General features: G+C 41.7%; 1 protein-coding gene across 5 annotated transcripts in view; it reads left to right on the plus strand.

The window, feature by feature from the left end:
• The first annotated feature begins 6,807 nt into the window (after window positions 1–6,807).
• The window catches only part of St3gal3 (ST3 beta-galactoside alpha-2,3-sialyltransferase 3), a 220,428-nt gene continuing 212,344 nt past the window's right edge, over window positions 6,808–14,891 (plus strand). For all 5 annotated transcript variants that reach the window (XM_008845386.2, XM_008845387.2, XM_008845388.3 and 2 more), the window contains exon 1: window positions 6,808–6,952. In XM_008845386.2, coding sequence (XP_008843608.1) covers window positions 6,838–6,952 — 115 coding nt within the window. In that variant the 5' untranslated portion in view covers window positions 6,808–6,837. The remainder of the gene's footprint in view (window positions 6,953–14,891) is intronic.

Genomic DNA, 14,891 nt, shown 5'->3' on the forward strand with positions numbered 1-14,891 from the left:
TTATTGAAAGACTTTTATTCTAAAGCTACACTGATTAAGATAATAGGGTGTGGCTCATGGATAGGGAAACAGTTTTAACACAGAAGAATAGAGACACCAAAAAAGGAGCTTCACAGATGGGGACATGTGGATGCTAACAAAGGTGACAATTCGGGGCGGGCAGGAAAGAATGGTCGTTTCAATGAAAGGTGCCACATCACTTGGACTTAAATGTAAAAGAAAATGATGCATGACCTTTCCTCATACAAAACACAGAGCATTCAGGGGTCCTGAAGATCCAAACAGCAAAGGCAAAATAGTAAAACTTGTACAATAAAACTTAGGACAAAATATTATTGAGCTTAGAGAAGCAACCAAAAATTAGTTCTTATCTAAAATATAACTAAGTGTGCATGTAACCACTACAAAAACATAGGGAACACAATAAAAATACATTGTACTGAAAACAGATATCCAAAGACAAATAAGCTAATAGATATGACCTCATCTAGATGACCTCATCAGTCATCAAGAACACAAAGATTAAAGTTACAATGATGCACCACTGCACACAGACTAGAATGACAAAAAAAAAAAATAGTAATAATGATAAGTACTAACAATCCTAACATGCTTAGCATGCTGGAGAGAGTGTACAGCAATTGGAAATATCCCACACTGTTAGAGGAAGTACTCATTGGTGTGACCATACTGGAAAACACTTTGATAGTATCAGATAAACTAAATTTTGTGTGTGTGTTATTAGAAAAAACAAATAATATTATAAATATTATGAGCTGTGTTTCTTTTTAATTTTTTTTTTTTTTGGTCTTTTTGAGACAGGGTCTCCCTGTAGCCCCAGCTGTCCTGGAACTCACTATGTAGACCAGGCTGGCCTTGAACTCACAGAGATCCGCCTGCCTCTGCCTCCCAAGTGCTGGGATTAAAGGTGTGCGGCACCACACCTGGCTCTTATTAATTTTTTTACTGAATTTTTGTGTGTTTCATACAGAAAATCATCATTATATCCCCTTCCCCTTTGGCACCCTCCCATAGCTCCCCACTGGAGTTCATACATTCTGCATTTGTGTTAAGGCCTATCATGTAAAGTTAGTGTTCCCAGATGTCCCTCAGTGCAAGTTCATCCCCTAGGATCTAGTCAGCCTATCTAGAGTCCTTCCCTTTAAGAAGATCAGCTCTTCCTCACCCAGCAGTAACCAGCTGCCAATAATTCATCGACTAAGATTGGGGCCTGCTGTTCATTTCCACAGTTATGTGCTGGGTTTTTGTTTGAGTTTGCATGGGCTTGTGCATGCTGACACCATTGCTGTAGGTTTGTATGAGAAGGGTCCCAGGAGCCTGTAGGACTCTATTTCCATATGGTCCTGCACCTCCTCCCTGGCTCTTACAATCTTTCTGCCCCCTCTTCCTCAATGATCTCTGAGCCCTGGGTGGGTGGATTTTAATATTGGAGTCCTGTCCAAGGACCCACATGCTACAGGCTCCTATTCTCTGCGTTTTGGGCATTTGTGACCTTTTGCCTTCTTGACCCTCTGTTGAATGAGGGATCTTCATTGATGAGAATGGAAAAATGCATTAGTGTTCTTCATTCCTTGTTTTATGCACCTTAGGTGTCGAGGTTGCATCCTAGATGTGTCACTTAGGCTTGGGCAATTCACAGACAATCTCTGTGTGTGACCAGTTGTGGAACTCTGTAATTATCTCTATCTCTTGAAAAAGAAGTTTCTTTGATGAGTGGTGACTGGAATACTTGTCTATAAATGTAAGGATCCATATTTTGCACATAGTAAGAAATTATATTTGTCTAGGGATGTGAGAGCCTTGGGTTTTCTCTAAGACCTATGACCTTACCGGCTATGTGTATTTGGCTAGGTTTATAGTACCACACATGAGTTTCCTCCCATTGAGTGGGCTTTAAGTCCAATTACGTAGCTGTTGATTACCCCCAAGATAAAAGTGCCACTACTGCACCAATGTCATTTGCTGTGCTGGTCACTGATGTGGGATTTAGGTCTTGAAGCTGAGGTTGGACCATCCATTGATGTTCTTCCTTAGCAGCTTGTGTAGTGTTCTCCAAAGCTATGAGAGCCAGCCTTCAGGGGAGGTGGCCTCCAAGTCAGTTCCAGCTCTGTTGCTCCAAATCCTGTGGGGGTAGGTAAATTTTTAACTGAGGTATTGTGAAATATATTTGGTCTTCATCACCATTTCCTGGCATTATAACTCCTAAAATCTAATATCCAAAGTGATTTTTTTGGTTTGTGCCCCTGTGTAGCTTCAGGATGGAGGCTGGGCCTGCGGAGACCAAGGCAGATTGAAGGGTTGGGACATTGAACCCCTTTCCAACCTTTTCAGTGAGGGGAAGGTACCTGAAGGTCAATTTGGTTACCAGTGACCCTGGTGTAATCATTGACCCATGTAACAAAGCCTCCACAAACCCCCAAAGGACATGGTTGGAGACTTCCAAATAGCTGAACAGGTGAAGGTCCCTGGAGAAGCCATGGTAATCCATGTCCCCTTTCCTTTATGTTACTTGACATGTCTCTTCATCGGTATCTTTTGTCGTATCTATGTCTCTTTGAGATTGTGAGCCATTCCAACAAATTATTGGGACCTAGGCAGGGGATTGTGAAAACCTTGGTTTGTAGCCAGTGGGTCAGAAGTACAGGTAAATCAGCCTGGATCTTGTGATTGGCATCTGGCCTGGAGGGACTGTGTTTTCAGTCTGTGTGATCTGATGTGATCTCCAGGTAGATGTGGTCAGGGCAGAGCTGCAGTAGAGGACTCTGCAGGTGTCCACTGCTGCATCATTCCCTGCTTGCTGCATGGGAAAATCCTCACACCTGGTGTTGGCGATGCACTGCATTTGTATCTTCAATTGTTTCATTATTTTTCCTTTATTTTTCAGATAAATACCATATATTTTCTCTCAGTTGTAATTCCTAAACTTTATATAGAGACATAAAATCATGTGTGTATATGTGACCTGAAAGTAGAAGTAAAGCTGTGCAGGAGACAGAGGAGCTAACAAGAAGGCAGGTGAAAGTGGGGAGGTATGAGGGGGACGTGTTTGGTGTACAATATATACCTGCGTGAAGGTATATAAGACGAAACAAGAAAGAATTCTGTAAAGCGCTTGCCTTGTAAGCATGAGGACCTGCGTTCCAGCCCCAGAACCTATGTAAAAAAGCCAGGTGCTGGTGGTGTCCACTTGTAATCCCTGAGCTGGAGGGTGGGCAGAGGCAGCAGACACCTGGGCCTTAACTAGCTAGCCAGCCTAGTCAATCAGCAAGCTCCAAGCTATTAAGAGACACTATCTCAAAAAACAATGAGAAAAAAGGTGGAAAAAAAAAGAAACAACAAAAACCTTAGGCTAGGTGAGGTGGTACATTCCTTTAATCCCAACACTCAGAGGCAGAGGCCACCCTGGTCTACATAATGGGTTACAGGCCAGCCAGGACTGCATAGTGAGACTCTGCTTCAAACAAAACACCAGAAAAAAACAAAAAACAACAACAAAAAAAACAAGGTGGCTAGACACTTGAAGTTGAGCTCTGGCCTCCACATGGGTGTGCACTCATGTGCACACACACCGGGGCATACACAAACAAGCACACATACACATGCTGATTCCTTTTTCTTGAGTCTTCCTAGGTATAAATTTAGATAACTTTTAGATTCAAGTTCAAGAAAAATTGTGGATTTTGACTGGAATTTAACTGATTTTTATAGAGAACAGACATATTTCCAATATTGATATTCTCACTTAAGAACTTGTTATATTCTGGACTGGGGATATAGCTCAGTCAATACAGTACTTGCTGTACAAGCATGAGGAATTGAGTTTGGCTCTCTAGCACCTATGTAAAAAACAAGTGTACCCCTGTGATCCCAGTTCTAGGAGGCTGAGGAGGGGCTTGTTGGCCAGCCATTCCAAGCAGGCAGTGAGCTCTAGGTTTGGTGAGAGACCCTATCTCAAAAGGAGGCGAGAGTGATAGAGGTTATCCACTGTCCACAGCTGCCCCACCCACGTGTATATATATACAATCTCAGGAACTTGCTAAATTGCTTTGTCTTGCCATTTCTTCCCAAGTTCATTTTAAAGTATTTTACAGATTTTGTTGCCATGATGGATGGAATATTTTATCTTACGTTTTCTAATTGGATATTTCTGTCATTTTTTTAAAATAAGCAATTTAAAAATATTTTATTTATGAGTGTATTGCCTGCATGTATGTGAGTGCACCTCTGTTGTGCAATGCCAGCGGAGGCCAAAAGAGGGCTTCAGATTCCCCTGGAACAGGAGTTAAGGACAGTTCGTAGCTGCCACATGGGTGCTGGGAATCAAACCCGGGTCCTCTGCAAGAGCAGTCAGTGCTCTTAACCACTGAACCATCTACCCAGCCCCTTTCTGTCGTGTTTTTTTAAAAAGCTCTTAGCTTTTTTGTAAATTAATCTTATAATCACCTACGTTATTGAACTTTATTAGTTTTAACATCTTTTTCACTTGTTTCTCTTGACTTTTCTAGGCGAACAATTGTATAATCTGAAAATTATAACTATTATTAATATTTAAAATTTTACTACATTAATTTCTGTATTTTTTATGTTTTGCATGCTATGACATGCATGTGTCGCAGGTATGCATGCATGTGTTTGTGGTCAGAAGACAGCCAGCCCATTATTAATACTTATATATAGTATCTTTTTCATGTTATTTGGTGACTGGGGTAAGTGATCAGGGCTGGGAGTACAAAGGATGTATGGCAGGTACTGTAGCAAGGTGGGTGGAAAATGCATTCCAGACAGGCCTTGGGAAGAGAAACAAGGTGGCATTCAATGGATGACTAGTTTACAAGGCACTGATGGGGTTGGGAGTAGCAGGGATGGCTTGAAGAATAAGTAGGGGCTTATCTTATAGAGCACTTACTTTATTTAGAATTGAATGAAAGGTTTGTTTGTTAGTCTCCTGAAGATGTCTGCACACTAGTCCCTGGAACCTGTGAATATGTTACCTGACTTGACAAAGGGGTCTCTTTCTAGATATAATGAAGGTTTGGCCCTTTAAACAGGGAAAGTATTCTGAATTATTCAGGAGGGCCCAATATCATCACATGAGCCCTGGAAAGTGAAGAAATTTCTCTAGCTGAAAGCAGAAGCCAGATGCTGTAGAAGGGCAAGTTGGAGAGATTCAAAGAATGAGAGAGGTTTAGTTCACTGTGCTGATGGTGAACTTGTGGAACGTCGGAGAAAAGCTACAAGAGGCAAGAATAGCCCATCTGATAACCAGCAAGGAAACCAGCTGCAAGGATGAGATTCAGGCACTAGCTAGAGTGCACTTAGAAGGAATTCTTCTCCAGAGCTTCGGGAACAGAACACAGCTTCAGGCACTGTGACTTTGAACTTGTGAGACTGTGTGCTAAGGGCCCTACAGAACCACATTGCATCAGACTTGGGCCTTCAGAACTCTGAGATGATATATCTTTGTTCTTGTAAACTGTTTGGTTTGCCCTACCTTCTTTTAGCCCCAGTAGAAAATGAATTCAAAGGAGTTTGAGTAGGGAAGTAACATTATCAGATTTTGTGTTAGAAGTGATTATGAGATGGACATGGTGGCATATGCCTGAAATCTCAGCCAGAACTTGGGAGGCTGAGGCAGGAAGATCATAGATTTGAGTCCAACCTGGGCTGCATAGAAAATTCTAGGCCAGCCTGGATTGCATAGAGACCCTGATTCAAACAAAACAGAACTGAACCAAACAACTGTGCTGTGTGTAGAATGGATGTGGGGAGTAGAAACTGATTTGTGGGAATATGGCAATGGCACAGATTAGGGTAGTCATGGTGGGAAAGTGTATGATTTAAGATTTATTTGAGGGCTAGAGAGCTGGCTTAGTGGTTAGGAGTGCTTACTGCTCTTGCAGAAGACTGGAATTCAGTTCTTATCACACATATCAGGCAGCTCACAACCACCTATAACTGAAACCTCAGGAAATCTGAGGCCTGCTCTGGCCCCTCGAGAAGCTTGTACAACCAAAGATATGCAGGCACACATACATATACATAAAAAAAATTGAAAAAAAAAAATCAGGAACCGGAGAGATGGCTCAGTGGTTAAGAGCACTGACTGCTCTTGCAGAGGACCCAGGTCTGGTTCCTAGCACCCACATGGGTATTAACAACCATCTGTAACTCCAGTTCTAGGAGCTCCAATGCCCTTTTCTGGCCTCCATGGGTATTGCTTGGTGTGGGCGCACTTGCATACATTCAAGGAAAGCACTCACATACATAAAAATAAAATTGAGCTGGAGAGATGGCTCATCGGTTGAGAGCAGTGGTGGCTGTTGCAGAGGATCTGGGTTCAATTCCCAGCACCCACATGGAGGCTAACAACTGTCTAGAACTCCTGTTCCAGGAGATCCAATGCCCTCTTCTGATCTCTATGGACATTGCCCAACATGGGTGTACCTACCTACATGCAAGCAAAGCACTCATCACGTAAAATAAAAGTAATAAAAGATAAATAAAATATTACAAAAAGAAGTAAAATCTTTAAAAAATTTTGAGTGTACAATTGCCCAAAACTGGCTGTTGGCATGAATAAGGGTCAAAGATGACTGCTTGGGTGCTGGGCGATGTGGAAACTGTTCTTGAGACGGGCATGAGCAGGTTGGCAGGTGCCCAGTCACGACTCAGTGACTGAATTTGGAGGTTGTCTCTTTTCACTTTGCGTCTTAGGGAAGCATGGATTTGTATGATTGCGTTCTCTCTTATGACCTGTTTTTGTTTTTGTTTTTGTTTTTGTTTTAGGTCATGTAGGAAATTGTAAGTCATGTGAAGATGGGAGTCTTGGTATTTGTGCGCAATCTGCTGCTAGCCCTCTGCCTTTTTCTGGTCCTGGGATTTTTGTATTATTCTGCTTGGAAGCTACACTTACTCCAGTGGGAAGACTCCAGTAAGTACGGTCACACATGTTCACCCCAGGAAAAGCCAGTGGGAGGTCAGTCATGGCTCATGCAGCTGCAGTGCCCCCAGGACACAGGCCTAGAAATTACCTACCACATTTGTTGCTACAGGCTGAAAACTTGGGTGCTTTTTTCCCTTCAATCTGCATGCTGTGGGAAATCTCAGTTCCTTTTATAAACCCAGTGGGAATGTGCTATTCTTCCATTAAAACCTCAAACTGTCTGTTATTTGTAGTTCCTGAAGGCTTTTGTTGTTTAATTACTAAAGTGTATCCCACCTTTACTTTTCATTGCCCTGGGGTCTGGGATTGAGGTCGAATTTCTTCTGCCCTCAGAACATTCATCTTTACTTCTTCCTTGAGTTTTTAATTTAATATTGTCTTTCTTTTATTTTCCCTAAAGAAACTTTGTCTTCTTAATCTTTTTAGCCCTTTAGTAGTGAACTTGCACCCAACTGGAATATTAGCTACACAGTATTCCTAATCCCTTCCTTTGATTTGAGCATCTGGTCTCATGTGTGATGTAGTGTTTCCCACACGGCCTGACCCCTGACCTCGTTTCCATTCACTGGACGTCCTCTGTCTTACAGATTTACCTTAAAAGGCCTGATCTTGATCAGCACCCATCTTCGCACATTCTCTTCTTGGCTTAGAGCTGGAATGTCACAGGGAACCCACACATGGTCCTTCTTTTGGAGTCTTGCCTGGTTCAGGAATATCATGTGGCCTACAAGTTTCCTAGTGACTTGTCTTCTCAAACTAGTTTTATTTTTATGGACATCTATTGGGTATGGTGTATAACTCATCAGAGAGTAGGATTACTCTCTGGGTGCAAGGTTAAAATGAGGTGGAAGAGGTAACTGAACCAGGCTTTGTGCAAGTGTTTTGCTTGCCTGTATGTATACCAATATGTGTCTGGTGCCTGTGAAGCCCATCATAAGGCAGCAGAGCTGCCATGTGGGTGCTGGGAATTGAACCTAGGTTCTTCTGGAAGAACAGTAAGTGCTCTTAACCCCTGAACCACCTCTCCAGCCCCAAGACAGAATTTAAAAAACACTGTTATACCTTTATTGCTTTATATAGAATATATAAGTGCCTCTTAAATGGTTAGCTTAGGCAGGGGCTGTGGTTCAGTTGGTAGAGTACTTGCCTAGTATGCACAAATCTCTGGGTTCCATCCCCAGCACCAAATAAAACTGGGCATGGTGACACAAACCAGTAATCCCAGCACTCAGAAGATAAAGGCAGGAGGATTAGAAGTTCAAAATCATCCTTGGCTACATAGTAAGTTCAAGGCCAGCCTGGGATATGTGAGACCCTGTTTTTGTTGTTGTTGTTTTTAAAGCTTAGCTTATAATTTTTTAAAAAATGTGCTTTATTTATTTATAGACAGCTTCACACTGTGCTCAGGCTGGCCTCAAACTCTCAGCACTCTCTGCTTCTAGGTGTTGGCATTACAAGTATGCATCTTCATACCTGACTTTTTGGAGAATTTTTTTTTAAGTAGCAAATGATACTAGTTTAGAGGTTCAGAGTGTGTGAAAGGTTCTAGTGCATAGCACGGCCCCAGAAGAATCATCCTCCCTTTTGTCTGAAAGCACTGTAGCCCTGCATGTTCTCTGAAGGCTGTAGCTTAACTATAATTCTTTTCCTTCCTCATTTCATGTTTAAATGTATTTTATTTCAGATTTGCTTGGGCATGTTTTCTGAGTTCTCTCTCCTTCCCTGCTCATTCTCTCTGGTCTGAGTGGAAGACGCCCTCTGATCGCCTCCCAGCCTTCCTCCTACAGTTGGTCAAGCCTTGAAGTAGCTGGATTTCTGACCATGCTAGAGAGTCTCTACATTGATTAGCATACCAGAATCTCATGGGAGGCTTTTAAAAGATTCCTAGCCTACCTTTGACAATTAAATTTGAATCGATGGAATTAGAGTTCTAGTGTTGGAATCTTTTTTTTTTTTCTGCAACTCTAAGAACTTTGGTCATATTTTGAACATAGAAAAATAGATTAAGGTCCCAGTTTAGGTAAAATACATGCTTGCTTCCCATTCTACTAGAGACAAAATCCTTTTCTTTTTCTTTTTAACTTTTAAAAAATTTATTGAGACTTTCATACATGCATATATGGTATATTGATCAAATCCACACCCACTCGCTCCCCTCCCAACTCCTCCCATATCCCCCCATCACTTTTTTCTGACAACTTCATGTACTTTCTTTTTTTTAATGGGGCTTTTTGCTACTCTAACATTCCCCCCTCTGAAGAGGTAACCCTAAAATCTTTCAGAAATTAGATAAGAGCTCCCAAATACTTTTGACATTTTTGGCCTTGGTACAGAATGTGTTGCTAAGAGACCCAAGGTCATTTTGATTTTTAGCCAAGAAATTGGCTATTTTTCTTTGGGGTCTTTTTACCCTAACTGTCTAGCCAATTCCTACCCTCCTGTTCTTATCACACTACTGAAGAGGTTACTCAAATTGCTAATAGGGAATTGGGGCACAGACTGTTCTGGCTTCTTCCATGCTGAACAGGCATGCAGGGTGAGACAATTAGGGTACCCCTTCAGTAGGTCTATCTAAAAGACTCCCAAATTAACTGTAGGGAGAAAAGAAAGTCCTTGACTGATGCCTAGGAGATGTGAAGGAGAGATAGATAAAGGCAAGCTCTAGACAGGGAACCAGAAAAAAGTCAAAACGGCAAATTTCATATGCTCATATCAGAGTCCATTGGGATTTCTTGACGAGACCAAGACTTTCCAAAAGCATCCCTCCATTGGGTTCCTCCTCATTTTTCTTTTGTCTGCCAAGGCTGGACTCGAAAGTGATGGACTCAGGATTTGTTTTCAGGCACTTTGATAGCTGTTGGAGTGGCTAGAATCAGTGTCAGTTCCCTTGTAAAGGTTTCTAGATAGGGGAAAAAACAAATTTATCCATCATTTTAGAACAATAGCTGGTTGTCTCCCTTAGCTACAGGTGGGCACTACAGTAGCGGAGACCAAGATTTGAAGTCTTACATCTGAGCAGCACTTTCTGGTAGGAACAAAATCATCAATGAGAAATAATTGTCTAAATAACTTTTTATATATACTTAAGCCTAATGTCTGGGAAGTGTAATCCTTTGAACTCTTAAAGAAATATACTGATGACTTTATTCTTTGGTTACACTTTCCTTTGGGGTGTTTAAGACCGTACGGTTGGCCCAAATAAATCAATTTATTTTTACACTTAAGGTCATCTGAGGATCTGTCCCTCAGGGGTCACATGGGCTTGGGAGGAGCTCCTGGCTCCTTTCTTTTACCAGTTCCATCTATGTGAAGATAAGTCAAAGGTCCTGCTTGACATGTCTGGCTTCACTTGGAAGCATGAATGAGATGTTTCCTCCGAATTGACTCTCCTCTTTGTAGATTGGACACTGGTTCAAGTCCATCTCGTGGGGTCTCCATGTCCTTCCTGAACCAGAGGACAGGTGATTCACCACAGTTACAGGACATTTTGAGAGATGCTCCATAGTCCCTTGGAACTTAGTCGACCTTGGAGGGCAAGGAAGAAAAACTGTCCTTTTAAGTCCCTCTGACCACATTTGTATAGGCCTCAAAGTATGGCTGGTAAACATCCAGGAGGGTTAGTTCTACCAGTCTGATACTTTTACTTACTGTGTGCTATGTAGATAAAGCTTGGGCAAAAACCAAATGTTCTCAGATAAACCTTGACTAGACATATCTTTTGTTCCTTAAACTAGTTGACTAAACTATGACCTTCGCAATTTTAAGATTATGTGTATATTATTTTTGTTTCATCCTTTATATATCGTAACAAACCCATGCAGACCTTCATCACTTGCTTAGGCTTTCTCATTTTTTCTGTCTATTTTGGAAAATATCTCCATTCCCATATCCTTTTACATTCTCATTTTCTTTTTTTAATAATTATGAGACATAATAACATTAACAAATAAATTTTCCATCTGTTGTGAGAAACTTAAGCAGTGTTTATCCCCTTCTAAGGTTCTAGTGTCAAACCAATGTTTGATTAAAGTTTTCTTGGGGAACCAATGAATTTACTGAGCTTACTTACAGAGATGACTGGGGGGTTGCTGAGGTGTTTGAGTGACCTGAGGTATATGAGCACACTGGAAAGCCTTTACCCAGCATGTATCAAGCCTTCTCTTCCTAGCCTTCCCCAGGTTCTATATTTAGTCAGCCCCAAATCGAAGGAGATCATGTATGATTAGGGCCAAATTACATACAGTTGGCTGGGAAGAGTGTCTGGATACTCAGGTGAGGGTCCAATGACCCTGCTTACCCCTCCTTTAATGAGGGAGCACAACCATCAACAAAAAACTTAGCTTATAATTATCACTATTTACTTTATGTCTCAAGAGTTTATTCAAGTTTCTCTGTACTGACTTATTTTTAGGATCAAGAAGAGTCCTCCAAGATTAGGAGTGTTTGTGTCAGGCAGTGTAGAATCCTGTAATTAGGACATTTCTATATTCTGAATGGTGAATCTGTAATGTGGATGGGAAATACAAGGAAGGAGCAGAGGTCTTTTTTCTTAGAAGACATGACTAAGGCTCAAATAACATTTTCCTAGAGAGTAAGAAGGGACTGGCATTCTAGAAGACCCTAATGTCAAGTATATATACACTTTATTTTGTCTAGTTGAATTCTCAGTGCCATTCTGTGAAGGTATCATTATTTTCCATTCTCCAGTTCAACAAACCTCAGCACTTAGTTTAATTTACCAGGGTTACAGAGCTATTATTAAGGGAGAACATTGAGACAGGGTCTCACTGTGCAGCTCTGGCTGGCCTGGAACTTGCTATGTAGTCTGTGCTGGCCTCAATCTGACAGAGATCTGCCTGCTTCTGCCTCATGAGTGCTGGGATTAAAGGCATGTACCACCACATCTGGCTCTACATTGCTGATTATCATTGGAACTGGAATCGAACTCTGATTTTCCTTCTTTAAACCCATGTTCAGGGGCTGGAGAGATGGCTCACAGGTTAAGAGCACTGACTGCTCTTGGAGAGGACCCGGATTTGGATCTCAGCACCTACGTGGCGCTTAATGACCATCCACACTCCAGTTCCGGGGGATCCAACACCCCCTTCTGGCTTCCTCAGGCACTGGATGCATGTGGTGCACTTACATACATGCAGGCAAAACACTCAAACATATAAAATTTAAAAAAAAAGAAAACCCATGTTCATTATTGGAAAGTGTAACAAATACTGAAGAGAAGATTTAATTTTATATTCTACATGGGCTAAGAAGTAGGGGAAGAGAGGAAGAGAGTCCTCTGAGAGACGGCAGAAGCTAGGCATGGTCGTGTGTGACAGTAATCCCAGCACTAGGGAGGCTGAGGAAGGATGAGTTCCAGGCTAGCCTGGGCTACCTAATGAGATCCTGATCCTGGCTCAAAAAAGAAAAGAGAAAAGAAAAGGGAAGGAGGAAGGGAGGGAGGGAGGGAGGGAGGACAGCAGAGGCGACTGCAGGGTTTGTGAGGTTGAGGTGATAGGCTCTATTCAGAAGGCATACTGCTAAAGGTTTCAGTGGTTAATTGCTAGGTATCTGCTGTCTTTTGCATTGCGAGCCAACTAACTAGTATCCACAACTTTACCAACAGTCTGGCCATCAAACCTCTTAGACATTTGACTTTGAATAGGTTGCTGAGTGCATCTTACTGTAGCATTGTTTTCTGTACTGTAGCATCAGAAGAAGAGGACTGATCCTGGATGACTTACCAAGTCAGAAAGGGTCCTTCACTCAGCAAACAGCAGCAGGCCCAGATAGCTGCCAGGTTGGGAATGTTAAGTTTAGTTTAATAATGTTAATGAGGACAAAATGAAAATAGTCATTTGTTTTCTATTATTTTTCTGTACTATAACAGGAACTCTGTATTCATAATCCCATTTGATCCTCCTGGTTCTTCTGTCCTCATTGAATACATGTAAAATGTGAGGCTTCTGAGTCTCTATAATCGAAGATTATGCCTTTCTTCTGAGGCTCTTAGAGGACAGTCCCAAGTTTGAAAACTAAGCATCTTTAGCATTTCTCTCACTTACTTTTAAAAAGATTTATTTATTCATTTTTATTTATATGTGTGTGCCCTCATGAGTTTATATATACTACATGCATGCAGGAGCCTGTGGAGGCCAGAAAAGGGCATAAGATCCCTGGAGCTGGAGTTTTAGGCAGTTTTAAGCCACCTGAAGTGGCTGCTGGGTTAACAGCAAATGCTCTTAACCACTGAGCCATCTCTGCAGCTCCCTGGACTTATTTATTTTATTTTATTTTATTTTATTTTTATTTTATTTTTTTCTTTTGAGACAGGGTCTCCCTGTAGCTCCAGCTGGCCTGGAACTCACTATGTAGACCAGGCTGGCCTCAAACTCGCAGAGATCACCTGCCTCTGCCAATGCTGGGATTAAAGGTGTTCGCTACCATGCCGGGCTATGGACTTAGAGTTTTTAAAAAAATATTTTATTTGTTATTTTTATTTTATGGGTGTGGGTGTATTGCCTGCATGTATATGAGTGCATCCGTGTCATGTAGTACCACGGAGGTCATAAAGAGGGCTTCAGAGTCCCCTGGAACTGGAGTTAAGGATGGTTTGTAGCCACCATGTGGGTACTGGGAATCAAACCCAGGTCCTCTGCAAGAGCAATCAGTGCTCTTAACCGCTGAGCTATCTCTCCAGCCCTGGACTTACAGTTTTAATATTAAGAGCCCAGGTAAAATTGCTTAAAGAAAACATTTCAATAGAAAATTGATAAAATACATGAATAGATAATATCACAGAAGGAAAATTATGACTAGTGATCAAATCTGTAAATGTTTATTCTCACTGATTTTTAAATAAATGAAAAAAAGAATAAAATAACTGGTTTTTATTAATTTCTTTTCTGCTGCTGTGATTATATGCCCTGACAAAAACAACTGACGGGAGAAAGTGCTTTATTTTGACTTATAGTTTCAGGGATCTGTCATGGTGGAGAAGACATGGCGACAGGCAGGGAAGGCAGGTGGCAAGAGCAGGAAGCTGACTGACCACATTGCACCATATTAGCAAGCAGAGAGAGAACAAGTGGGGCCAGGTTGTGAAACATCACAGCCCACCCCAGTGTGTGGTTCTTACAGCAAGGCTCTACCTCCTGAAGGTTCAGAACCTCCCCACACTGCATCACCAGCTGGAGATTGAATGTTCAAATACATAAGCCCCAGGGCAACATTTTACATTCAAACCACAGTAGTGGGTTTTTTTTTTGGTCTTTTTGAGTGAGACAGGGTCTCCCTGTGGCTCCAGCTGTCCTGGAACTTACTATGTAGACCAGGCTGGCCTTGAACTCACAGAGATCCGCCTGCCTCTGCCTCCCAAGTGCTGGGACTACAGGCGTGTGCCACCACGCCCAGCTAGCAGTGTCATTTTTACCTTCTGTGGTGGTAAAAATTTCAGGATGATTATGGCCTGTAAGCCATGACACATGTTAAGTATACAGTCTGTACACTTAACTCGGAAGGCAGGGTAATTCTGCATACCCAAGAGTGTAAACATGCATACCTTTTCAACAGGTTTTACTTGCTAAAGAAATACAGCTTAACAGCAGTTTTAGTTCCTAAATATGGAACAACAAACAAAGGTATATGCACAAGTGTATGGCCTTCATCCTTGTTTATAACAAAAGATGAAAGCAACTTGATATGCTGCTGATGGCCTGAAGAGATGGCGCAATGGTTAAGAGCACTGCCTTCTCTTGCAGAAGACCTGGGTTTGGTTCCCAGCACGCACATGGCAGCTAACAACCATCTGTAACTCCATTTCCAAGGGATCTGATGCCCTCTTCTGTCCTCCATGGGTACTGCATGACATGGATGCACTTACACATATGCAGGCAATACATTTATACACATAAAATAAAAATAATAAAAA

Source organism: Nannospalax galili, unplaced genomic scaffold (genome assembly GCF_000622305.1).
Source record: "Nannospalax galili isolate Female #2095 unplaced genomic scaffold, S.galili_v1.0 scaffold1402, whole genome shotgun sequence".
Taxonomy (NCBI): domain Eukaryota; kingdom Metazoa; phylum Chordata; class Mammalia; order Rodentia; family Spalacidae; genus Nannospalax; species Nannospalax galili.